Raw genomic sequence first — 26,845 nt, forward strand, 5'->3', positions numbered from 1 at the left:
AAGATTCAAACCCAAGATACCTGGCTTCAGAATTCCTGCTCATTATCATTCTATAGAATTTTGGTGGGTTTCTCTTTTTTTTTTTCACACACATACTCATTTGTCTTGAGAAAGATTCCCGACAAGAATGGAATACTGGTGTGAAATATAGGCCAGTGTGTACATGTCCCAAGAGGAGAGTCCAGTTGAGAAAGAGCCTCAAGGTATCAGCTGCTGGGTGCAAATAAAGTCAAAGTTACGTGAACTAGAAGAACCCAGTGGCCGCTGGGAGCCAGCCTCATGCCCCAGGTCCTCTCACCAAGTGACAGGAAAACCTGTGTTGACCAGCCAGCCCGTGCTGAAGACACAGCCAACCACCTAACCTGGCTCTTTCCTGAATTTCTTTCTAATAAGCACTTCTGCTGCCACTGGTACATGCAGAATGCATTGTAGATGCTAGGCAGCAGGGGTAGGAAAAGAGGAATAAAACACGGTTTTCGCCCTCTGGGAGCAGACAACCTAGAAGTGGGTAGAGAGGTAAACAGCCAGCTGTAACTTAGTTCATCTTGTATTAGTGACAGTTTCGTCTGCTGGACGAGATTTGTGAGGGCTGCCTTTCTATTTTGACAACATCCTGGATGGAGACATGGAGAATAGCTCTTATTTATCTGGGCCAGGCAGCGTGATAAGCCCGTGACACAGGTGGGGTTGCCAGATAACACAGAAACCACTCAGTCAAATTTCAGTGCACATGTCCCTTGCAATATTTGGACATACGTTTACTAAAAAAGTATTTGCTCATCTGAAATTAAAATTTAATTGAGCAGGCTGTTCTTCTATTTGCTAAAGCTTGCAGCCCCGAACACAGACTGTCTTTAATGCGCACATGAATCCTTTGTGGTAGGCACTACTATCTTCACCATTTCACAAATCCAGAAGCAAAATCAGCAACTTATCCAAAGTCATGCATCAGAAACTAAATTCCTAGGCTGCTTTGTTTCCACTAATGGCCAATTTTGTGCATTTGTGTTGAACACTACTGTGACCTGTCTCCCTGAATCTTATTTTCTGAATTTGTTCTCCAATTACTAGAGTATGCCCCGTTTACTGGCCGATACGCAAAGCTCTGGGTCCTAATTTTCAGAGTTAAAAAGAGATTTAAATATTACGTCAACGAAGGGCAGGCAGAACTAGCACTCATTATGGCAAAAATCCAATCTGCGATTTCTAAGAATGTGTTCTTTTGCCATAACACACACACAAAGGGAAGGGACAGAGAGGCCAGATGCTGGAACCCTGTGACGCCAGAGAGTGGCGACTCAGCCACCAGGCTGCTCCGGCGGCAGACGGCATTAACGGCATGTAAGTCTTCACACTGGAACGTCTGAGATTATCCAAACAGAAATAGTCTTAGTTCTTCATATGATCATTAAGACTGCCTGACACCAAATAAGCAAATTTAACTTGATTCTCTGTGGTATTGATTCGTTGTGCACTTCCTCTCCCCATAGCAATCATTTTTTTCTCCAACTGGTTTTAAAAGAAAAAGATCTCATCTAATATGTGCCAAGCATTTGAAATGCTACTGGTCTTCCTTCAGACTCAAAGCAAAGAAAAGGCTTATTTCCTGATCAGACTTACAGGCTTATCCAAAGGTCAATATTAAATTAGTAAGTAGCCTTGAACTTTTTGGTTTACCAACATATGATACAATTGCTTATCGTGGCCCTTTAAGTTTTTCCAAATATTTCCCTTAGCAGAAAAGAGAGTTTTCATGACCATGCCATAGGATTTCTACTCAAGCTTTCAAATATACAGGGTTGAGCCACATGAAACTGTTATCTTTGTAGGTTAAAAATCAGTCAAATATCAGCAATGTCATTGATTCAACTTAATATAAATACACAAATATATCTGCCATTTATGACAACATGGATGGACCTAGAGACAGTACACTAAGTGAAATAAGCCAGATACAGATTTTCTTTTATAAAAACTGCATGATCTTGTTCATGGATAGGGACCTTGTTGATGGAGGAGGTCTGCCTCTGGCCATCGTGTAGTGCAGGGATTCTTGGCTTCGTGCAGGAGAGATTCTACACCTTCGTCTAGGTGATTTAGCCCCTGGCTGACATGGCTCAGTGAGCGCTGTGCTGTGAACTTAAAGGTTGCTGGGTCAGTTCCCCGTCAGGGCAAATGCCTTGATTGCCAGCCAGTCCCCAGTTGGTGGCACGCAAGAGGCAACCAATCCACATCTCTGAAATTGATATTTCCTCTCCTTCTTTACGGGGGGGAGAGGTGGGGGGGAGCTGGAACAGTGGAACAAAGGGAGGCTTAGGGCAGAAGAAGCCACGGGAAAGCGCCTAGGCGGAGTTGCTTTGGCTGTCAAGAAATGTTACGGGAAAGAAGTGACCTTAGGAGGCTGCTGTCAGCTCACTGGAAAACCAGAGAAAAGGGAGCCTTGGAGACAGGTTCAGGGGATTAGCCTGGGACGAGCTACATGCTGCCCATTGCTCCCCCGGTTGCAAGTCTCATGGGGACCCTTAGAGTTTAGGAGACGCACGCCTGAGAAGGAAGAGGGGGAAGGTGCAGGCATGCTTCTGAAGGGAGAGCCGGAGCTCTGAAGATCCTTTGCCTCACTGGTTTTAAAGGCTGGGAGTTTAGGGGAGTCTTAGGGGAGGATCTCAGTAGATCCTCAGCTTTACAATGATGCTCCAAAAATGAGATGTATTTCCTTAACTTCATCTGTCCTTGGGTGCAGTTGAACAAGGCTACTAATTGGATTTCTGCTATTTAAGATCTTTACCCTCTGGTTGGGGAAGAGAAGTGTCCTTGGTCAGGGAAGATAGGATTTTGTGATTTACTGTCTCGGTTTCCCTACCCACTGGTCCTGGCTTCCTAGCCTGTCTCAATCCCATCTGTATGTGGAATCTAAAAAAGCCAAATGCACAGAAATGGAGAGTAGCCCCGTGTCTCCCAGGAGGGGCAGGTGGGGGAATGGGGAGCTAGTGGTGGAAGGGCACAAAGTTGCTGTTGTGGAGGGTGAAGAGTGAAGATGTAAGGTGCAGCATGATGGCTACGGTCAATGACCCTGGGCCGAATGCTGGAAATTTACTGAGGCAGTCAGGTGCTTTCATTGTGCACACAAACACGATTACTATGTCGGGAGATAGTATGACTGTAGTAATCGTTTCTCTATATATCTCTCCATATTTCACTATACATATCAAACCATCTCATTGTACACCTTAATTATGTATACCTTTTGTGAAAAATAAAATTTTAATGATAAGAATACGGATGATGTATAAATCAATGTAACCATTCTTTATTCTTCCTGGTCATTGTAACAATGACGATAAAAAAAAGTTCTCTGGAAGTTCCTGCTTATTGGTATAATATGCACCAAACATGGACCTTAGAAATTGTGAGACAGCAGAAAATAAATAGTGGCTGGGGGACTGTTTATGGAAAATTAGAACAAATTACAGATTCAGAGCTTGAGCAAAATTATACTAAACATGAGAAACTGCCCTAGAGAATATTCCAAACCACGCAGTTCGAAGAACTGGGGATACTTTTGACCAAAGAACTTTTCTTTTTCATTTTACTAGTAAGCTATAATTTTTGGTTTGTCCTTCAGGCTAGGGTTGAGAACAAATAAAAAGAACATTTCTTTTTAAAAAGTGCCATTTCCCCCAACATAATCTTTGATATTTAAATATATATTTTGGGGCTGAGACATTTTTTTCATTGTTTCATGTTTTGGGTAACTTCCTTACTTATTATTGGCACAGTTTTATCATTCCTATTGACTCTAAGATCTTTATACAACGTGGAACAGTATTAGGTTTGTACACCTTTGGTAGTGTGGGGGTCCAGAATGAGACACCTGAGACGTGTCTCGGTGGTATGCAGAGTGTCTTGAGCCAAAGGCAGCTTTCGCAGAGTAGCCTCAGCCTGAAGAGAAACTTCTGCCCCTCCCTTTAATGAACTAGTCAAACTCGAACAGGGGCCTTGCCCGTAATAAGAGCTTATCAGCGATAACACTTTGGAGCCACCTATGTGGCAGGGAAAGCTATTTACTAAGCATTTGCTCTTGTCATCCTGCAACGACCCTTTGAAGTCCCCGAGGTGCATTACCTGTCCCTAGCTCAGAGTGCCTTCTATAGCTGAGTCCCCCTTTTCATTTCTGAAACTCCCTGCATGTGGGGTCTCTGATTCTCTCCTGCACATGGGGCTCCCATACATACGTACAGATTAAATTTGACTATTTTCTCTTGGTCATCTGTCTCATGTCTCTGTTTGATTACTAGACCAGCCAGAAGAACCTTGAGGGTAGAAGAGAAGTTTGCTCCTTCCTCACAAGAGAATGAGTCGTAACTAAAATATGCATTTTGTATTCGGGTAAAAGGCAGTGAACAGTATCACTCGCAGGTTTTTCGTACCCTAAGGTGATTACCACAATGACCTATACTTAGTAAGTGCTTAACAAATCAACAAATTTCATATATTATACCAGTAATCCCAACTATATAGTCCAAAGAAGGGCATTGAAAATACTCGTGGGGCCCTGGCCGGTGTGGCTCAGTGGCCAGATAGAAAGGTTGCCAGTTCGATTCCCAGTCAGGGCACATGCCTGGGTTGCAGGCCAGGTCCCTAGCTGGGGACTTGCGAGAGGCAACAGATCAACCTATCGCTCATGCACTGATGTTTCTCTCCCTCCTCCACCTCTAAAAAGAAATAAATAAAATGTTTTAAAAATAAATATAATACTTGTGGGATGCAGTTAAAGCAGCCCTTAAAAGTGTATCCTCTTAAATGCTTATCTTAGAAATTAAGAATCTGAAAGTTGTTAAGCATGTAGCTAAAAAAATTAGAAAAAGACAAAAAAAACCAATAAAAGTAAAAGGAAGGAAAATATTAAGAAAAAAATGTAGCCCTGATCAGTATGTCTCAGTTGGTTGGGCATTGTCCCGCAAAGGAAAAGGTCACCAGTTCAATTCCTGGTCAGGGCACATGCCTGGGTTGTGGGTTTAATCCCTGGCTGGGGCACACACCTATACAAGAGGCAACTGACTGATGTTTCTTTCTCTCTCATTGACCTCTCTTTCCTCCTCCCTTTCTCTCTCTCTAAAAATAAATAAAGTCTTTTAAAAAATTAAAAAATTAATCTACTAGAAAACAAAGATAAGAGGAAAAGAATTTTTAAAACGACCTAAGTCAAGTATTTAAAACGACAAGATGGATCAAGAAAGAAAAAGGAAAAAAAATAAAGAAGGATGCAAACAAATACATTAGAAATTTAAAAGAGAAGAAAATATTAGAAACAATCTCATGCCATTTAATTGGGAAGCATACAATTAAATAATTCATTGAAATTTTAACTTAAAACTAATTCAGGAAAAATATAGAGCTAAAATAGTCATGTAAAAAATAATTGAATTAGAAGATAAAAATGTTCACACTCATACCAAGATAAATGCAGATAGAGTCTTCCAGACTTTAAAGAAACAAGGTTATTTCAATCTTATACAAACTATTCCGGAGTATTAAAAAAGGCAAAATTCCCTTACCCACTCGATGAGCCTCAAATATAGGAGATGAATCTTGCCCATAAATAGGGATACAAAAATCCTAAACAAAGAATTAGCAAACAGAATTCATAGGAGTGCCAGTGGACAAAAAAACACAATCTAGCCCTGGCTGGTGTAGCTCAGTGGATTGAGTGCGGGCCTGTGAAGCAAAGAGTCGCTGGTTCGATTCCAGGTCAGGGCACGTGCCTGGGTTGCAGGCCGGGTCCCCAATGGGGGATACGTGAGAGGCAACCACACATTGATGTTTCTCTCCCACTTTCTCCTTCCCTTCCCCTCTCTCTAAAAATAAATAAATAAAATATTAAAAAAAAAACCAAACCACAATCTAATTATGTTGTCTGCAAGAAACCTACTTTAAATGTAAATTTCATAAGGGAAGTATTTTTTTTAAATGAGCAAGATGAGTTTATATAAAATGGTTTAAAACTATAAAATGTGTACACACACTTTATCACATTAACATATTGAAATAGAGAAACCATATGATCCCCTCAATGCACACAAAAAATGTATTTGATAAGGTTATAAATTTATTAATGATTAAAGTTTATAAAATTTTTATAGTAAAATAGGTACAGAAGAGTGTTTCTTAACGTGAAAAAAGTATATACCAAAAACTTTTAGCAAATATCATTTTTAATGATGAAAAAATTAGGAGCATTCTTTGTAGAATTAAGAAAGTTGACACTTTCTTAATTCTTTGGCCCTGGCTGGGTAGCTCAGTTGGTTAGAGCATCCTTCCCCACACACCAAGGTTGCAGTTTCGTCCCAGTCAGGGCACATACGAGAGTCAGCAGTGAATGCCCAAATGAGTGGAACAACAAATGGATGTTTCTCTCCCTGCCACGCCTCTCTCTGTGTCTAAAATCAATCAATCAATAAAAATAAATCAAATGGCAAATTAAAGAAAAGAAAATCTGAAAATCTAAATATAAAAAGATATAAAAATCTCACTACCAATCAGGGAAAGTTTACAAATTAAAACAAGTTACCATTTCCACCCAGGAGGTCAGCGACAGGAAGTATTAAGAAAAACAAGGTGATATGTGACTGTTGAGCTTGTGCAAGTGTGAATTAGCACAACTAGGCCTTTTTTAGTAAGACTGAAGGTAAACATACTTGCTCCAGGACCCAGAGATTCCTATTCCAAGACAACACCCTAGAGAAACTTTCACTGTGACAGCTCTGTAAGTGTCCATCACTGCAGTGTTTGGAAGAACCTTCCTGCTCTTCAGGACAGAAACAAACTTGGAATAATTTATATATGAATTCTGTAAAGGGGCCCAAATGTATTTCTAAATATAAAATAAATTTCAAAAATAAAAGAGTGAAAAAAGGATCAGTTATTTCTATTAAATTAAAAAATATCTCATATCTAAGATAACTTGTTATATGTTTGCGTTGTTTGTGTGCAGACAGGAATGATCTGGAAAAGTGAGAAGGATTCAGAAAAGAGGGGCTAGACAGAGTGAGCACCTTGAGCAAGTGAGTAGGAATGGGGTTCAGAATGGAGGGACAGAGCTTTCTAACAGCTAGCTCTTAAAATATCTTTGGTGATTAGCCAACCTTGAGATTTGGGATAAGTAAGGTGAGGCAGTGGAAGGGAACTGTTTTTCCCAAATGACTTTTTGCCACTTAAACAAACAAATAAGTAGTAGATAAACTGTAAGAGAAAATACACAAAAATAAAATCCAGCCCAAAACAATGGTCAAAGAATTGAAAGTGAGGATGTTCCTTCTGCATTAAAAAAAAACAAAACAAAAACTTTAAACTCATCTAAAAGTCCCAACTAAAGCGCTATCTGATCTACTCATCTCTTTATGTAAGTATTTAAGCTAAATTAAAAGCTGGAGCTAGCCCTGGCTGGTGTGGCTCAATGGATTGAGTGCCAGCCTGCAAACCAAAAGGTTGCCAGTTCCCAGTTAGGGGCATGCTAGAGGCAACAGATCGATATATCACAAATCGGTATTTCGCTCCCCCTCTTCTCTCCCCCGTCCCCTTTCTCTAAAAATAAATAAATACAAATCTTAAAAAAAAAAAACAGCTCTGGCTGGTGTGGCCCAGTGGATTGGGTGCCGGTCTGCAAACCAAAGGGTCACCAGTTCAATTCCTAGTTAGAGCACATGCCTGGGTTGTGGGCCAGGTCTCCCGTTGGGGGCACGTGAGAGGCAACCACACATTGTTTCTCTCCTCTTTCTCCCTCTCTTCCCCTCTCTCTAAAAATAAATAAATAAAATCTTTTTAAAAATAAAAATAAATAAAGGAAAGCTGGGGCCCAGATGTGTAGGCTCAACTCCGACCTCAACTCTGTGTGTGCACCAGGGCAGCCCTGATGAGTGACAGGAGAGCTTAGTATGCTAGTGTTCCACGTCTCTGAAAACTGCAACACCAATAATGCACTACAACAGGGACTGCTTCCAACAAGGAAAAGAAATGGGAGTTTCTGGGGGAGGGAGTTAAACATCATAAATAAGAAATAAAATAGCACCGCTTTTGTCAAGCTGTGAAATTACTAACATAAGTATATGGAGGAAAGGGGAAACAGTTCTATTCCTGTTTTAACTAGCTTGGGAACTTAAACTTCTGAGATTTTTAGTTCTGCATCAATGCCTGGATATACGTCAAACCTCCAGATAATCCTCTGACTACCCCCTGAAGGACTAAGGAAAGGGTGTTCCTGTACCCAGATCACCTGTTATCTAAGGAAGACATCTCAGACCAATCCAGGGGCTAAGACTGCAGGGCTGAGTCTCCTTAAGGATGTACTTTTTACCATAAGAACCCTTTGCTTTTCTTCAGAAGTTGAAACTATTTCTAGCTGCTTTTTCCGGTTGCACAAATGCAATCAAGTACCGTAGTCACTGGGTGAAGCAGTGAAACAGATGTGTGTAGGATGAGAAAAAAAAGGACAAGAAGTGGCTCTGAAAACAGGAACGAAAGGCTTTCTAATTTAACAGAGTAAGTACCTTCACAAGCATTAATGTAAACATGTTTGAAACTTCAGGCAACAGGTTGTTCTTTGGAAGTTCTTTACTTTCTGGTTCATCTGTTTATATCACAAAAGGGCTGTTTCCACAATGTCCACTGCTAAGCAGTACTTTCAGAGTTGAGTTCTTTGACTTGTTTGTTTTATGCCATCTAATTCTCAGGGAAACTCGAGTTAAAGACTTTAGCCTTAATTGATAGGCTTAAGTGATCAATGTGTGGAAAGCTGTGACTCCAGGAGGTGGATTTTGTGCCCCAGGGGATCTGCAAGGCCCCCTCCCCCCCACCAGGGTATCTGAACCATTGTGTTCTCTGGAGGGAATGCCCATGATTCAGATTAAGAATTGTCCATCAACAGCTAAAAAAGTTTTAGGAAAATCGCCACCAGGACAGTAGTCTCTCTTATCCAATTACCCTTTTCCCAAACCTCTTACTTACCCTTTCTTCTTATAAAAAGGTCAACTTGAATTGGAAAATTAAAACAGTTTGGGGATACACAACCTGCCATCTTTGTAGATCGCCAGCATCTGAACAAAGCACCCATATTCAACCCTTGTCTCTATTTAAAGGTTTTGACAGTGACAGCTCGATGGATGATTTTCCAGTTTCATAGTCATCTACTGCTGGGTGGTGAACTGGACAGGTATGACTCAGTTGACCTTTTAACTGCTTTACTCTTGAAAAGATGTTCTGAACTTCGTTTATAGTGTTAGCAAACACTGGCAGGTGTATATATTTTTCTGGAGATAGTCTACAATTCTCAAGGGTGTTCCAAAGGGTTAGTGGCTCCAGAGAATCCAAGGCCCACAGCATTAAGATAAGCTTCTCTACAACCACGTGGAAGAACTCTGAGCTGGCTTCCGTTCTAAGCTCAGAACTCGCGGTGTCCTCCGGGCAGGGCGGCCCAACCGGGAGTCATCCGAGGCGCGTCTTCCAGCAGGGGTCGCTGCGCTCCTGCCCCCGCGTCCAAACTCTGCCCTGCCGCTCTCGCCGCCGCAGCGCCGACGGAAAGGGCGGGGCAAGGGTGGGGCGGTGCCTGGAGGCCTCGGTCGGAGCGACACCGGGGAGGGAGGGGGAGGGGCGGCTCTGACGTACAGGTAACTGCGCCCCTGCCGGGCGTGCTGCTCCCCCAGCCGGAACCCCCTTTCCGTTGCTTCACCGCGCACACTGGTGAAATAGAGGCTAGGCGAGGGCCTTTGCCCTGTCCGCGCTTCTGCCACACTCCGCGTGAGTCTCCCAGGTCCTGTCCCGGCCGGGTCAGCCTCGAACGCCCGGGGGGCCGAGATTGTCTGCCCTGGGCCCGACACCTACTGCTGTCCCCAGACACAGACCGGGAGCTCAAGGACGCAGGCGTCCGGTTTCCCTTAACCTTGAGGACCCGGAAAGGTGCGCAGCCCGCGGGGGTGGGCAGGGAGCAAGAGGAACCTGACGCGGTCTATGCAGTCAGTCCGCCTGTAAGGGCAGCAGAAGGGAGGATTTTTAATTGCGATAGACCTAGAAGCATTTAGACCAGGTTTTCCTTACGGAGTAGTGAACAGGCTCGGGAACCTTGATTGATTCCCGCATGTCGTGGACAGCGTTGCCTCTTACAGCCTTGGAATAGTTCACAGATTCTGTATCTCCTAAACTCCTCACCCAAAACCTCCGTCTGGCTTCCCGCCCCCAATTACCCCTAGGCTCCTGTACGCATTTTCGCCAAGGAAATCTTTTAAAATGCACTTAACCACTTCGCTATTTAAGACCTTTTACGTCTTGCATGCCCTCTGGGTCAAGTCTAAGGACATTTTAGGTTTGCCGGGCCCTTGGAGATCTAGCTTCTTGCCCATCAATCCAGCCCCATCTTTGTTCTTTTCCGGATTCATTCCAATGCTCCAGTTCTGTTGTACTTTCGTTCCACAGTAATTAAGCACTTACCATGTGCGATTCAGCAGAGGACATAATACAGGTGGAGAGATCCCTACTCCCCTACTAGAATGTAAACTTTCTAGTAGGGGAGTTTACTTTCTAGTAGCGGAGATAGGCGAAAAATAAAAACCACCAGTAAGTTATCAGTTATATAATCTTATAGTAGAAAATAAGAGCTATGGGGTAAGAAAGTAGAGCAGAGTAAGGAGACGAGGAGAGGGAGATGCCTATTAAATAGAGTCGGAATGGGTAGTCATCATTGAATTGTAGATGCGTTCTCCATGCAGATACCTGGGGTAAGTGTATTCTCCGTGCAGCCAGAGCAAGAGACTGGGTCCAGAAATGTGCCTGTTGTGATGAGCAGCACGAAGGCCAGTGTGGCTGGCGCTGAGTGAGCAAGGGTGAGAGAGAGGAACGGAGGTCAGGAAGGAGAATGAAGTGGCCAGATCACAGACTGTAGGCCATAGTAGGGATTTTGCTTTTCTCCGTTTTGAGGGAAATAGTGACGTGGTGTAAATTGCTTTTTAAGAGTCACTCCGACACTCTGTGGGGAACAGCTCTAACAGAGTCTTTGTAGCAGCCCTGGTGATAGTGGCCTGAATCTGCTGAATCAGTGGAAGTGGTGGGATACTGGGCTTGGTTTCCTGACCTAATGCATGTGGGTATGAGGGAATCGGAAGGAGAATGACTGGAAGCTTTTGTTCTCGGCTACTAGAAGGGTGGTGCTACCATTGACTCAGGTGGGGAAGGTTTAAGATAAAGATTTGGGACTGGGAATATCGGGAGTTATTTTACATATCGGGAGTTTATTTTGGACCAGTTGTTTGAGTTGCCTGTTACTCAAATGGAGACCGAATAAATAGGCAGTTGGATATTGTGTCAGGGGTCTGCAAGGCCACCTCCAGGTTCACTGATTTATTAGGAAGACTTAACAGGACTCAGATGTGGGTCACGTACAAAGCAGAATCAGCACTGGCGAAGACGCATGGGACAGTCTGGAGGAAGCAGTCTTCCAGACCAAGAGTCCTTTCCCAGCGCAGTCACGCAGGACATGTTCAGTTCCTCCAGCAACAAACTGTGGCGACACATGTGAAATGTCTATCAGGAAAGCTTACCGGAGACTCAGGGCCCAGTGTTTTCATTAGGATTAAGTCACATAGGCACTGTCTATGGAGAATGTACCAAAATTCCAGACTCCTAGAGGGAAAGCAGGTATTCAGCCTAAATCAAATTGTTTGTACAAGCAGTTTAGGCACAGTGAGCCACTCCCGTCGGCTCTGGGAGTGGTGAGAACCCTCCTGAAATCCGAGCTCCCAGACATCAGCCAATTGCCACCTTGCAAGCAGACTTTTCTAAGGATAGCAGCGTCTAAATTAACTCTTCTGCACAGATACACAAGTCTGAAATTTATAAGGATGGTCTGGAATAGTGGTACAGATCAGGGAGTCGTTGATATATAAGTGGCATTTCAAGCCGTGGAAATGTCTGATGTCTTGATATACTTTAGTCAAAACTGATAACTGAGCTGGATGAAGTGAATGGAGAAGAGGGTCAGTCTGAGCCCTGTTGCCTTCTGACACTAAGATGTCAGGGAAAAGAGAAGGAATCAGCAGAGAAGTCTTGAGTGGCAGCAGTGGGTGAGGTAGGAGGTGAACCAAGACTGAGGCATCCTGGAAGCCAAGTGGAAAAGGAAAGTGATTAGTTGTTTCAAATGATGCTGAGAAGTCAGATATGATGGGGACTAACAAATGCACTTTCGGATTTAGAAAACGGGGCACTGAGTGTATAGACAACCATTTGGTGGAATTTCACTGTGAAGAGGAGCTGGAAAGAGACAGTAGCTTAGGCCTCGTAGTGGGGTTTTAGGAGAATTGCCATTTGTTTTCGATGAGAAATGATGGCATGTTGATGAGGATGGTCCACTAGAAAGCAAAAAATCACAGTTGTAACTTGCTGTTTCCCCCAAGCTTAAATTCCCCCACTTTTGCCCTCAGGCCTGCCTGCTCTGGGCTCCGGCCCTGCAGGCCAGGCTCCTCTGGACCTCAGCTTTCAGGTCCTGTTCTCTTAACAGCCGGTTCACTCACCCATGTTCCACTTCAGCGGGCAGTTTCTTGAGGACAAGGACTATGTATTTTATACATGGACCTAGCTGGGCACTTGGCATATGCCCGAAAATGCATGATGTGGATGTATTAATAGGTAGGATGCTCATTTTATTTCTTAAAAGTGGCTCTTCAACTATGCACTGGTTTTTGTGTGTGTTGAGCAGATCGGGGATGGGAGTGAGGCATGGAGCACAGTTCCAGCCCTGTCCCAACTCTTGGGACGGAAGAGCCGCACAGAACACAGCATCGGCACAACATGGGTCTGGGAAAGGGCACGGGGGAGGGTGGAGCCTAGAAGACAGGAGGCCATGTTAAAAGGACAGAAACTTTTTTTCGGTGGTAGAATCCTTACTTTCCAATGAAACACAAGGAACCACTGTATTCACCACCACTGCAGTTCTGGTTGGAGCGGTTTGGGCCTGCGTGGCTCGCCCCTCTGGCGCTCTCGCTCCTCGGGCCAGGTCCAAAGCTCTGAGGCAGAATCCGGGTTCTCACACTCCACCCCGTGGCCCTGGGTGTCCACTGCAGTGGTCATCATCTCCAGCAAAAATTTACATTACTGTGTTTCCTCAGTTTTATGTTTATAAATTTTATCTGAGCTTCAGCATTTACCAATGTACCTCTGCTAGGGAGCAAAGCAGATTAGAGAGGGAATGAGTAACTAATTACAGGTAATGAATGTTTCGCTTACCATTTTGGTTGTGTTAATAGTAATTACATATGAGTGTGATTTTAAAGCCATTTTGTGTGAGTAAAAGGTTCCTAGTATAGGTAAGGATAACTTCGTGGTGGATGCGGACAGGACCATAACATCCAGGCATTCCTCACAGAGACCCCAGTGTGGTTTAAAGGCAGGGAGGGGGCGTGGGGAGTCCCAGGAGTGACCTGGAGACAGAGCTCTCCCCGCCCCCCGCAGGATGTCCGAGTGGGGCAACACTTCAGTCCTCTGCTCCTGAAAGTCTGTTCTCTCTAGTAGAGCAGTCAGTGAAGGTGTTTGTTCAAAAGAAAATGAGAAGCGTCATGGAGTGGCAAAGAGCAGTGGGTTTGGAGTCAGAGGACTGGTTGGAGGTTCAGCATGGTGGTAGAGCCTCGATGAGGAGCCAGGAAGCCTGGGTCTGAGTTCCCTTAGCATCTGTGTGATTCCGTAACTTACACGGGCTTGTGGAAGGAATAAATGAGTTAATATGTGGAGTGATGCCTGACCCATAGTAATCAATGTGTGTTAAGAAGACTTGACATTGGAATCCTGGCTCTATCACTTACCAGCTGCATGACTGAGCCACTTGTTAAACTGCTCCAAGTCTCATTTGTACTCTTCTGTAAAAGGAGGGACCCACACAGAATTACTCCTGAGAGATGGCCACCTCGTCGTCTCAGCAGACTCGGTCAGCCCTGGGAGTGTTGTTCATGGGGGTGGAACACGCCACCAGGTCCAGAGCTCCAAGGTGTCCATGTGGCCTTCGGCATTATACCTGAGAGCAAAAGAATTTGCTAAAGTCACTTAGACCCCTGTTTTCAAACTTTTTGCTTATTAGGATCCATAGTATATACATTTACTTGATGACTCTGTGTGTTTGTGTGTGTATATGTATATACGTATGTATGTAAATGTAACAGTTTCATAAAGCAGTGTTTATTTTATTATATGTGATACACTGTAATATTTTCTATACCTTTCTGTTCTAGTTCTTAAAAAGTAAAAGTTTTAATAATAGCTCATAACTCACAGTTTGAGAAACACTGACCTCAAAGATAGGCCAGCCATCATTACTGTCTTCCTCCTCTGCACGACCTGAACATCTTACAAACCAGTCTGGTCGGCCCACCAGCAGCGGGTGTTTTGCCACAGCTGTTGTGGCCCAGAACTCAGATATCACCTGCGTCGTGCAGTGAGTCCCACACAATTCCTGGCACTGATGACAGCAAGCTCCAGCTACTTTGGATTAACCTGCTGTCAGCCTTGTGATGAGTGGGAAGGAGGAAGGAAAAATCATGTGAATCGTTATCAGATCAGTCTGAAAGTACAGACTTGATGTTCGCAGACTTGAAGTATGAGATACTGACTGTATGGCAACCCCTCTCGCATTACTGACCGTGGTGTTAAAACCATCCTGGTGGACTGGGGAGAGTCTGCCACTATAATAATAAGAGTTTCCACTGCCTTCGTGGTAACGTAGGAATCGATTGCTCTCTGGCACGTTAGCACCTCGGTGCCTCAGGAAGCAGTTTCCTAGGTTGTGGGTCTCCGAGCCCTTCCTTCTCTGCTAGCGAATGCCTCTGCTGAGCAGTGGGAAGATGTAAAAGGAAAGGAAGTACATGTATGTCCAGTTGATTCATCCAGCTTTGATTTGCTGGGATTGGAGGTTGAAGTAAAGTTTAGAGATTCACTCTGGGTTTTGTGAAGTCATGATCTGGTATCTTTCCTTGCTCAGGTCAGTGTTGTAGGGTGTGGTACATGTCAGTAAATAGTCTTTCCATGAGATGTTTTTTAAAGATTTTATATATTTATTTTTTTAGAGAGAGGGGAAGGGAAGGAGAAAGAAAGGGAGAGAAACATGCAAGAGAAACATCAGTCAGTTGCCTCTCACACATCAGTCAGCTGGCCCACAACCCAGGCATGCGCCCTGACTGGGAATCAAACCTCTGACCTAGTTCACAGGCTGGCACTCAACCCACTCAGCCAGGGCAAGATTTTTTAAAAAACAAATTATCTAAAACTAATATTAATATTTTTCAGTAGCAGTCAGTACCAAGCTAACTTGGGGGTTGGAAAGAGTAGAACCAGTGTTTTCAAATATGTTAGTATGTAGCTCGACTCTCATGACCAACCTGTGAGGTAAGCATGTTAAGTACAACTTGAAGACTCACTGCGGTACAGTGCATGGCCTCCATGCATGCAGACCACTGTGGTGTAGGAAATGTGACATGTTTGCGGCGTGTGTGGTATATGTTGTGAGAACACTAGGACACTGCATTCGTGAAGTGAAACCACATTACTGTCTTGCAGGGTGTGCACCATGGCCATGACTAGTGTCAGGCTGCCCACCAGTATGTTAAGAAAACCGGATGCCTGGATTGGACTCTGGGGAGCAATACGAGGGACACCTTCACACAAGCTCTGTGCTTCCTGGAATCAATACTTATATTTTTCTAGTACCAAATTAAATGCATCAAATTATAAAACACTTTTACACAACATTTTCTCATTGAGACTCCCGGGACTTTTACTACCTCCAGAATATATTTTCCCATTTTCCATGAGATTCAAAAGTAATATAAGCTCTAAAAAATCCACTAAGAAGACTCTGCAGAAAGTTGAGGATGAAGAGGACTCTGGTGAAGAGAGCGGCCACGATGAGCTGAGTGAGCAGGAAGAGGGGCCGGGGGACGACCCCAGCGTGGTCAGAGACTACAAAGACTTGGAGAAGGTCGTGCAGTCCTTTCGGTATGACGTTATCCTGAAGACAGGCCTGGATATTGGAAGAAAGTAAGTACGATGTGCATTTTGTTACAAAATCACTTTTCTTTTTTTTTAAATATTTTATTTATTTATCTTTAGAGGGGAAGGGAAGGAGAGAAGGAGAGAAATATCAATGTATGGTTGCTTCTCGTGCATCCCCTTCAGGGAACTGGCCCCTGCTGGAAACTGGCCTGCAACCCAGGTATGTGCCCTGACTGGGAATCGAACCGCGATCGTGTGGTTTGCAGGCCCACGCTCAATCCACTGAGCTACACCAGCCAGGGCTTCACAAAATCACTTTTCTTTTTGGCTGTTTTAATGTAGCATTACCTATCACTAGGTCCATATTATGGTGAAGAGCAACCATAGATGAGACCTTATAGGAAACCTGTTTCAATTATTTCATTTTATAGACGAGAAAATTGATTCCCAAAGAAGTCAAATGACAGCCTGAAAATCTTACGTGCCATATTTTCTTGTTTCTAAAACTCCCTTAAGACTATAAAATGAACTATTGATTTTATGTTAGTAATATCTTTAAGGAGAAAAGGGATCACCATGTAAGATGTATATAGCAAGCATAAAATGCATCTGGATTTTACAGTCTGGAAAACAGTGTGAAAAAATATCTTTTAGAATCAATGGAAGCTGTATAACATAGTGGTTAAGAACGCAGGCTCTCCTGACTTGTGCGGCAGAACGCCATCCTGTAAACCAAACGGTCACCAGTTCTATTCCCAGTCAGGGCACATGCCTCCGTTGCAGGCCAGGCCCCCAGTGGTGGCCACGTGAGAGGCAACCACACACTGATGTTCCTCTCCCTTTCTTTCTCCTTCCCCTCCCCTCTCTCTAAAAATAAAGAAAAAGAAAAAAATTCATTCTTTTATTTTAAAATAAAATATGCTTTTCATACTTAAAAAAAAAAGAATGCAGGCTCTGCAGCCATACTACTGATATTCCAGTCCTGATCATGTATATGACCTTGGACTTAAATTCTCTGTGCTCCATTTTCCTTTCCTGTAAAATGGGGATGATAGAACCTACTTAAGAAGGTAATTGGTAGGACTGAATATTGCTCTAAAGTATTTATAGCAGTTCCTGGCACATAGTAGGTCCTCAATATATGTTACTTATGATGATGAAAATACGTCCAGGATGGGTGGTTTTGTCTATTTGTCTCTCTGTCTCTCTCCCCTGCTCCCTCATTCCCTCTTCTCCCTCCCTCTCCCTTCCTGTCTCTCTAAAATCAACAAACATATCCTTGGGTGAGGATTCAATGGAAAAAAAGTACTGTGTATGTTCATATATAGTGCACAGAGATATTAAGTGTAACTTTCAAGATTCTTGATTTTAGAGGGATAGAGAGAGAGAGAAACATTGATCCGTCACCTCCCGTACACACAGGGACAGGGATCAAATCCGCAACGTAGGTATGTGCCGTGACCAGGAATCAAACCTGCAAGCTTTTGGGTTAAGGTTTGGGATGCAAGCATGGGACAGTGCTCTAACCAACTGAGCCACCTGGCCAGGGCTCAAGATTTCTCTAATGTTCCCATTCCTAGACTAATTATATAAGAACAGTGACCCTCATCTCGTTGTTCATTCATTCCTGTAGCAATCGTTATGCACATACTGAGTGCAAGGTAAAAATTGTAGTATGAATGATAAGTTCAGGAAGATTTCTTTGTAACTGGTACCTTTATGACCTAATTTTTTTTTATTTTTTAATTTTTAATTTTTTATTTTTTATTTTTTTATTTTTTTTATATTTTATTTATTTATCTTTAGAGGGGAAGGGAAGGGGAGAGGGAGAGAAATATCAATGTATGGTTGCCTCTAGTGTGTCCTCTGCCGGGAACTGCCCTGCAACCCAGGCATGTGCCCTGACTGGGAATCGAACCGCAATACTCTTGTTCGCAGGCCCGCGCTCAATCCACTGAGCTACACCAGCCAGGGCTTAATTTTTTTATTTTTAAAATATATTTTATTGATTATGCTATTACAGTTGTTCCCCCCCCTCCCCATTTTATGACTTAATTTAATGGCCTAGTTTAATTTTTCAATCTGTGAAGCTTAAGGATCCATAAAGGTGACTCTGAGCCCATAGGCAACCTGATTGGGATTGTTAGTAGTCTCTAAAATCTGGCAAACTTGAAAGGGGTGCTCTCCCTCCTGCAGAGTGATAGCTGCTGCTGCTGTTATTAGGGGAACTTATATGCCAATCGCCTGGAATCAGAGCTGCAGGAAGAAAGGGCACTGATTTTTGTCTGAATCCTCCCCTTGTCTAGTTGCCCCAGAGATGAGATTCAGAGAGATTAGCAGCATCGGGACTGGAGTTTCCCCAACTGGCCGTGCAGACTAGTTGAGGATTTCTTAGTGACCCCACTGTGGGCGTGGTGCCTGGTTTTTCTGTCAGGGCACAGAGCCAGGGATGTGAGGGGAAAGGATGAGCACTTACTTCGTTGAGTCACAGGAGCTGCCATGTTGCAGGGAGCTGCTGCATAGGGAGGCAGGTGGAGGACCGGCCCTGTCCCAGGTGGGGCAGGTGCACACACCGAGCCCCCTCAGAAACCCCATCAAGAAGGGACTGCTTACCTGCCTGAGAGTTACTAGCAAATCTTTGCAGCAGGTCAGCATCTGTTCAAAAGCCCCCTTTGGTCTCCCTGTTTTAGATACATATGGGAGCAGGCGACTTTCACTTTCCCAGCACCCAGGCTGAAGCTTTGTGGGGAGGTAGGTCATTGTCAGAGTAAGCATTAATGGCAGATGTGTTTCGCAAACTTGTATAATGGTTTTGAATATATTTTTATTTTAAAGCATTTTTAATTTTTTTTTTAAAGCAAAGTGGAAGATGCATTCTACAAAGGTGAACTCAGGCTGAACGGGGAAAAATTATGGAAGAAAAGCAGAACGGTGAGATACTAAGACAGCCACGTATTTCTGTTGCTTTGCCAAACTCAGTTAATGCTGCCCCCAGTTTCCCTTGGGCGGCCTGCTTGCAGCATTACCCCTTCTGAGGCCTCCCTAGGGCCCGGTCACGCTAGAATCACCAGCGGGCTTCAGTCACACAGATCACTTGCTCTTTTGCAGCCACGATGACTTTGAGATGAAGCTTCCCCTTCTTTAAAATTTGAAGATGACTGTTAGAACTGGCAAAAGTCTAATATTTAAACTTCTCAGTCAGTGTTAGTCCCTGTGAAATCATAACAAACAGGCTGAAAAGAAACATTCGGTCTTTGCAGAGGATCTCTGGCCCGTCGCTCCCTGAGCAGCGGTGCAGCCCTGCAGCCAGCAGCCCCCTCCCCCAGCGCCTGTGGCGCAGGGGCCGGCCGTCAGTGAAGGAGTCTCTCAGAAGTGTTGCGAGAGAATATGTTTCCACTGTCCAGTGTTGTTACAATAAATCATATATATAGGTTCTGTTAAAAATATTCAAAAATATGTGAATTTTTGTGAAAGTAAATTACACAAATACATCTAGAATTAAAATGTTAGTATTTACTAATCTTTTTTTAATGGAGCATTATATTTTCTTCATGCTTTTTATTTTCATAATTTTTTACAAGTATTTATTACTTTCATAATTGGAAAAAAAAATGATGACGGTAAAAGTTAACGAAACAAAAAGTGTATGGCAGAGACCCTTAAAAGTCTGGATGAGGAAGACTTGTGTGAGGTGTTGGCTGATGTGGTCTCCCTGAGTCAGTGTCTGGGGACCAGTGTTCCAGGGAAGGCAGACACACTTTTGGAGGTGGTTTTCATTTTGGCTTCTCTGTTGTTTTAAAACACCCTGAGGCAGAGGGCCTCAGCAGTGTCCTGTTGCCCAGGGACACGTCAGGGTGTCAGCCGATGGTGTGGACCTGGGTGAGCACCGAGGCTTTCTCCAGAGTCCTTTCTCCCAGAATCCGAGTGGACAGGAGGGGGATCTCAGCCCTTGGGTCAGCTGTCAAGTCACAAGGCCCACGATCCCTCTGGTGTCACCTGAGCTGGCCTGCTCACGCTGTGGGTGTCAGTCATTGCTCAGTGTGCTGCAGGAAACCAGGCACTCCAGACGTGCTTCGGAGATCAGGCCCTTCCCGCCCCTTAATTGTTTTTCCGTGTTTGTGGCCCAGCCCGCTTCTGGCCAGCCGCAGTGTCCAAGGGTGAGACCTGCTTCTGGTGCCTGATGCCTCTTGTTTACAAACACCACCAGGCTGTTTCTCCCCCTCTGCTTTGATATATGGTTCACTACAGCCTAATTGCTGCATCTGCATTCTGCCTTGGGTGTTCTGTCTTCTCAGCTGCCTTCCAGATTTCTCCTGAGGGTCAGCAAAGGAAGGGGCCAGTATTAACACTGGGCTGCCTTGTTACTAGGCGACCTGGTAGCCATAGTAACTGCAGCTAAGGGGAGACTGGAAATGTAGATATTTGGAACAGCCCCTAATCCCAGCCAGTTTTGCTTTGTGTCTGCTGTGCCATCTCCCACATTAGGAAGGACAGGGTTTTGCAGGAAATAACACCTGCCCTTGCATGGTCTGTTCTGTGGGGGCAGTGTCTGGCTGCTGGCCCTGAGGGGCCAGGCACTTGCCTGATGCTGTAGCTGTAACCCTGGTTGTCTGCAGCTGAGCAAAGTTTCTCTGTGAGCTGCAAACAGTTGGGGCCCAGAGTGCTGTAGGTGCTGGGTAACTGTTGACTCAGAGTGTTTGGAGCCCAGATGTGGAGACTGAAGCCTTCCTAAACTCACCTCTCCCTGGGATGGCCTGGGGACAGGAGAAGGGTCCTTCCCTGTTCTGTGCCCTAGAAGTAAGCTGCCGAAGGGACCCACTTTTCAGGTTCCCCTGAGCCTGCTCTTCTCTGAAGGGGCAGACATTGCCCACAGTGTTCTGGGAAAGGGTACACGAGAAAGGTTGCCTTTCTTCCATACGTGTTTGTATCTTTTACATTTCCTATTTGGTACATATATTAAAAATGAATTTTTGTGGAAGAGTTATGCCAAAAAAGGTAAAGCAGAGATCCGAAGCCTTGTGTTTTTGGACACTAATTTTAAGTGTCCACAATTGGAGCTGCATGGTCATTATTTTTTTTAATTGGACCCAGCAGAACTACATACAGGATGATCCCCGCCCTCCCCACCCTCCTCAGATGATTCCTAGGTTAGTCCATTCTTCAGACCTAAGGGGAGAAGCAGTCTTTGTGCCCAGGTGTGGTGCAAGCCTTTGCCTCTCGGCCCCAAGGCGGGGGGATGTCAGTGGTTTAGCGTAGGCCCCCGTGTGCGTGTCCATCTGGCACTGTGGGCTGCCTGGACTGACCGGGTAGCATCGTGATGAGCAGCTGTGCACTCCTGTTTTGTAGACTGAGTGCTGGGCCTACAAAAGCCTTGTGTGAGTGGAAGAACAGATGTTTGTTCCGAAAGCATGAAATTCTGAATGCCTCAGACAGCGTTCGTTGGAAAATAGGTGAAAGCCCTCACTTAGCACCGTTCCTCTTACACAGCAGCCGTCCGGTAGGCTTTTGAGTGGTTATGTGTTCCCACGTAGAGTCTGTGGCCCACGTATGGGGCCCTCCTTCCCCTCAGAAGACTGCCCTTGGTCATCCCTGGCTTGTCTTCTAGTAGAAGTCGCTTTAGCCCCTTCCTGAGTTGCTGGGCAGATCCCCTGGGATCCAGAATTGCCAGGACCAGGTATCCATCTGGGCTACCGGCACCCTGGCCACTACGGCATGACCACCTTAGGGCGTGCCCTGCTCTCACTCAACCCAGAGCTCCCATCTGGGCAAGAATGGGTTTGACCTCAGTCCCTTGAACCCACTGTGTCAGCATGTAGCTCAACCCCCTTGTCCATGGCGTTCCATCTTGGTGAGTTGAGTCCCGCCTCTCTTTTTTTTAGGTGTAGTCGGTATATAATTGTATACTCGTTATATTAGTTTTAGGTGTACAATTGGTGAGTATTTGAGCCACACCACATAGGGACTGTCCACAGGTTGCCAGCTGTCCAAGGAAGGACCCTGACTGGTGTGGAGCTGCACTTGTTTAAGGCACCTCCGAATGTGGCCCTGGAGTGTGTGACTGCTACGGAGGAGTTGGGGCCTTTCCTCACCTGCCCTGCTGGGTGACAGTCACCTGGTGAAAACTCCAAGCAGAGATGTTTGCATTGGCCTGCATTTTCCAAGCTGTAATAAAGTCTCGGTTTTCTTTTAATTTTCAGGTGAAAGTAGGAGATACATTGGATCTTCTAATTGGAGACGACAAAGAAACAGAAACAGAGATAATGATGCGGATTCTCCTGAAAAAAGTGTTTGAAGAGAAGACTGAAAATGAAAAATACAGAGTAGTCTTACGACGTTGGAAAAAGTTAAAATTGCCTAAAAAGAGTATGATTAAATAAATGAATTGCTTTTCTTCAAGTGATAAAGCTGCCATCTAATGGGAAAAGGAGCTAGTTCAAAAAACAGACATTTTTATTAAAATAAAGCACTCGTATCATTTGTGGAATCTACTGGGCCATCCTATAGAAACTGGAGTCTGTATCTCGGAGACAAGCCCAGTGGCCTGGATTTTCCTCCTGGGCTTGATTTGTGCTTGTTTGGACCCCCTGAGCATGAGCGAGGTGTATGCCAAATGCACGAAGCCCAGGCAGGGTTTTAATGATTAGCCTGCTACCTGCTGTGGTGACCACCTCACGAGGCAGCATGAAATGCACTGGCCTGGTTGTCAGTGTTCTCATTCCAATTTTATCCCTGTCGGCCAGCTTCCCTGGGTTCAGGCGACAGGAAAACCAAGCCAAGTGAAGGTTGCCCTTCATAGCCCCGGGGAGCATCGTGAGACCTCACTCACCACTGGCCTTTCTGAATTACCAACATGCTGGCCCTAGTTGTCTTTAGAAGTCTGGGTGAGTCAAGTTCCACCGAATTCCAAGTGGGAAGGCAGTTAGGGCTCATTTAAAATTAATTGTCTGGGGCAGGGGTTGATAAACTAAGGCAGCCAGAGGCCCTTCAGATGGTACTTAAGAATGGCTTTTACATTTTAAAAGGTTGTTTAAGAAACAAAAGGAATATATGACAGAGACCTTGTGTGGCCCACAGAGTGTAAAATATTTATTATCTGACCCTTCGTGGGAAAAATGTGATGACCCCACCCCCACCCCCCTCGGTGTAGGGTAATGGGCTGAGGGTTTCATTTTAAGGAGAAAGTAGAAAATAGACAGATTTTTATCAATGAAGAGAATAAAGACTCAGAAACTAATTATTTTAATTCTTAAGAGTTACAAAAGGGACAAAGCCTAAGAACATAGAGTAGTATTGGAGGACACACACACAAATACAGGCCATTTAAGGAAAAGCCGCCTTCATAAATAAATTAGTCTTTAGACTCCTAGGGGCTATTCCTCAGCACTGGCAGGGTCAGCTCATTGAGAATGAGGTCGGTGGCAGCCCGAAGCAGTGGGCTGTTTGGGCCCATGATTCTGGAAGGCTTTTACCAGCTCAGCTTTCAGAAGACTGGGGAACACCAATTTTTATTTGAAAGCTTAAATAAGTTCTCAGGAAGAAATGGTGTATTCTGAGCAGTGAGTCAGAGGGGATTTTTCTATTTTACCACTTATTGTTAATTGGGCTCTACTGTCATCAGTGAAAATGATATGTTTAATTTTGATGTTATGAATTGTAATTTAGATTATATTGATATCCATACTTTTTCTCATTTCCTTCACCTGTCCCTTTTCCCCTCTCCCTGTCTTCTTTCTGCCTCTCCCTTCTTGCTTCTCTCTCCCTCTCTTCTCTTGATTTCCCCATGGGAAATAACAAGCCCTGGATGGTGAGGGACAGCATGAGATGTGGTGGGGGGCCTGGTTTTTAAGCTCAGTCTTGCCATCAGCAAGTTGGGTGACCTTGGTCACAGTTTGGCCTCCACCTCTCTGAGCTTCAGCTGCTTCCTTGGTCAGATGGGGATCAGGTTACTAATGGCCTTACCTGTGTCTTTGAAGGAGGAAGAAAGCGAGAATGTACAAAGCAGATGAGTTGGTGGTAGGTAGAGAGCAGGAGGGGCCATATGAAAGGCTTTTTGAAGCTACTGGTAATTAATCCCTAACTTAGCTGCCTGGCAGGGTTTGACCCATTCCAGATGTCCGTTTTTTGTGGGGTTTTTTCTTTTTCCTTCCCCCCCTTTTTTTCTTTTCTCTCTTCTTATCATGTTCCTTCTTATATGTATCAAAACTCATACCAAACAATGAGTTCTGGGTTGCAAAAGAAGATTTATTTCTGCACCTGTGTGTAGTCTTTGCCCACCAATCCGTTTTTAAAAATCAAACTAGGAAAGAAGATAGCTGATGATGGAGAATGTTGGTTTGATCACAGCATGTGGCAAAAACTGATCAGAAACAAAAGCAGTTCATAAAGATTTATGAAACTTGCAGCTCACTCATTACTCAACCCAAATGACAAGCTGCTGTTGTTTATAATGCTGTCCTGGCAAAGCCTCCTCAATGAGGCTACTGCCAACACGGTGAAAAGGTAAGAGATTTGGATGTTCCTCATGCACCGGTTCTGAACTGCGGGTGATTTGGCTGCCTGGGTACATTTGGTGATGTCTGGAGAAATTTATGGTTGTCACAACTGACGGGGTGACATGGGCATCGAATGAGTAGAGACCAGGGACACTAGTGAACACCATACATACGGTGTCCCGACAGCCCCCAGGACAGTTATCTGACCCAGCACGTCCGCAGTAGTGAGGCCGAGACACCCTCCTCCAGTGGGGTGGCAAGGAAGATTTTTGTTAATAGTTCTTGTTTTCCCAGAAAGGTATGGAAATGCTTCTAGTGTTATGTTTGAACTTTTTAAAGAATCAACAATTTCAAAGTTATGCTTTGATAGAGGCCCATCTAGCCCTTTTACCAGTAATGGTTAATCCTTTCAAAGAAAGGACGCTCTTATAGGAAATACAGTGCTAATTGCCTTTCTCTGCTAATAGCATTTATAGCTTTCCTAGAAAATTATACAGATGGCTAGGTAATAGTTTCATTATCTTTTTAGCATTTGGGGGATAAGTCATGGTTTATTTGGTCGATAATGATTGGGGAGGTAGAAACATAACTACCATTTTTCAAGAAACTAAGAAGAAAACAGATTTCAGTTGGGGTGGCAGTGTGTGTTCCATGAGCCCTGAAGGGTGAGCAGTGGATATCAAAACATCCTGGTAAAGTTCTGCTTCTCTTTGTTTAAGACAGAGGGGAAGGGAGGGAGAAGGGAAGAGAAACACTGATGTGGGAGAGAAACCTCGCTGGGTTGCCTCTCATATGTGCCCTGTTGGGGACCCAACCTGCAAACCTAGGTGTGTACCTTGACCAGGAATTGAGCGAACATTTTGAAGGATGACGCCCAACCAATTGAGTCACACTGGTCAAGGCTCTGCCTTATCTTGGTCATATATTTTTTGGCTTTCAAAAAATTACTATCAGAATGATCGGACAATTTACTGATGATCTCAGGGAGTAGTGAAGGAAATTATATAAAGTCCATTGAGCAAACTCAGGAGAACAGAATTTGTGTCTCCCAACTTTCTATCTTTCTCTTGATTTTTGGAGAGAGAAATATCAATCCATTGTTCCACTTAATTAGGCATCGATTGCTTGAGTCTCATATGCACACTTACTGGGGATTGAACCCACAACGTTGGTGTACCTGGATGATGCTCTAACCACCTGAGCTACCTGGTCAGGGCCAAACTGTGTTCTTTCAGAGAGTCACATCAGTTGCTTGAAATCAGCCTTTGTACCCAGCCTCCAAGTTCTGTCATTTTTTTCTCGTTTTCCTGTATTTCCACAGGTCCTCCGTGACTTTAGCCCCCTATTGTCATGTGCGATGTGTATCTTTTTGTATGTATTCTTGTAAAATGTTTTGCTGTTCTGTGCTCATATATTTAAATTTCATAAATGATATTACTATACATTTCTTTTTGTATTTTTTTCACTCAGAATAGTTTTTAAGGTCCATCCATGGCACTGTAGGTACATCTAACCCATTGCTTCTCTCTGCTGTGTAGTAAATCCCAGGGTGCATCCCCATGTTTTGCCTGCCCACTCTCCCAGTGACTTTCTCCCAGACTGCAGCACGCATAGCTCCTTGCTTGCTCAGCCCAGTGCTGCACCAGGCTGCCCTCCCACCAGCAACACACACGGCCCCTGGCACAACCAGCTTTCTGGCTTTTGCCTGTCTAATACAGGCCTAAAGAGGGAGAGTAACTCTTAACATGCGCTCTTCGTTAGTTCTCCCTCTCCATGTGTGCGCCCCCAGCCTGCTGCTTCTCCCCAGTCTGCTGCTTGGGATTTCTGAGGGCTCTGGGATGGGGTGCAGCGGTATGACCGCCGCTCTCCTGTTGCTCTCCAAGACGTGCTTGCTGGCTTTTTAAAAAATTGTTTGTTCATTATTGCTTAACACACCAAGTACATCAAAGCAGGTTAGTGAAAAGCCTACAACTTTGCAAGGTCCTGAGGACATGGGTCGCTCACCAAGCATTTGTTGACACCATTGTAGAGATGTCAACGGCGCCCAGCGGGCCCTCCCTCTGAGGATTTCATGTTTAAAGCTGGAGAGACCTTCCCCATGGCAGACGAGAAGAGCCCCAAAGACTGGTCGGGGCACAACAGGGAGGGTCTCAAACGGGCAGTTCCTGTTTAGAGGTCCGGACGGGCCATACGCACTTGGGCAGCCCACTCAGAGGGGTTAGATGCTGGGAGACACTTCCCCACGGTGTGTGGAGAATTCCCTTTAGGGTTGCAGGGGAAATCCCTTGACTCTTGATTCTGGGACAAAGGTGAGGCCACAATGACAGCAGCCAGCTCAG

At 44.5% G+C, this 26,845-nt stretch overlaps 1 protein-coding gene, 1 long non-coding RNA gene and 1 other non-coding gene across 6 annotated transcripts; 2 read left to right on the plus strand and 1 right to left on the minus strand.

Annotated features, from left to right (window-relative positions):
- Positions 1–2,308: 2,308 nt before the first annotated feature.
- LOC119000138 (uncharacterized) lies at positions 2,309–9,051 on the plus strand. The gene is made up of 3 exons (XR_005069251.1): positions 2,309–2,387; positions 6,992–7,044; positions 9,020–9,051. It is a non-coding gene; the product is annotated as an uncharacterized LOC119000138 (long non-coding RNA).
- Positions 9,052–9,608: 557 nt separating this feature from the next.
- Positions 9,609–25,178, plus strand: MTRES1 (mitochondrial transcription rescue factor 1). Of its 4 annotated transcripts, none has more exons than XM_037064973.1 (4): positions 9,609–9,948; positions 15,580–16,059; positions 18,873–18,945; positions 22,212–25,178. In XM_037064973.1, exons 2-4 carry the CDS (start codon positions 15,590–15,592, stop codon positions 22,389–22,391), a joined length of 723 nt encoding a protein of 240 aa, XP_036920868.1. In that variant the 5' UTR covers positions 9,609–9,948; positions 15,580–15,589; the 3' UTR covers positions 22,392–25,178. The 4 variants fall into 4 exon arrangements, with proteins under 4 accessions (XP_036920868.1, XP_036920870.1, XP_036920871.1 ...); XM_037064975.1 differs by having other exon boundaries at positions 9,609–9,789; XM_037064976.1 differs by having other exon boundaries at positions 9,637–9,659.
- LOC119000382 (small nucleolar RNA SNORA40) lies at positions 24,191–24,318 on the minus strand. The gene has a single exon (XR_005069312.1). It is a non-coding gene; the product is annotated as a small nucleolar RNA SNORA40 (small nucleolar RNA).
- Positions 25,179–26,845: the final 1,667 nt, after the last annotated feature.

The sequence above is a fragment of the Sturnira hondurensis genome, unplaced genomic scaffold, assembly GCF_014824575.4.
Source record: "Sturnira hondurensis isolate 20B ecotype Veracruz unplaced genomic scaffold, ASM1482457v3 Scaffold0015596, whole genome shotgun sequence".
NCBI classification, from domain to species: Eukaryota; Metazoa; Chordata; class Mammalia; order Chiroptera; family Phyllostomidae; genus Sturnira; species Sturnira hondurensis.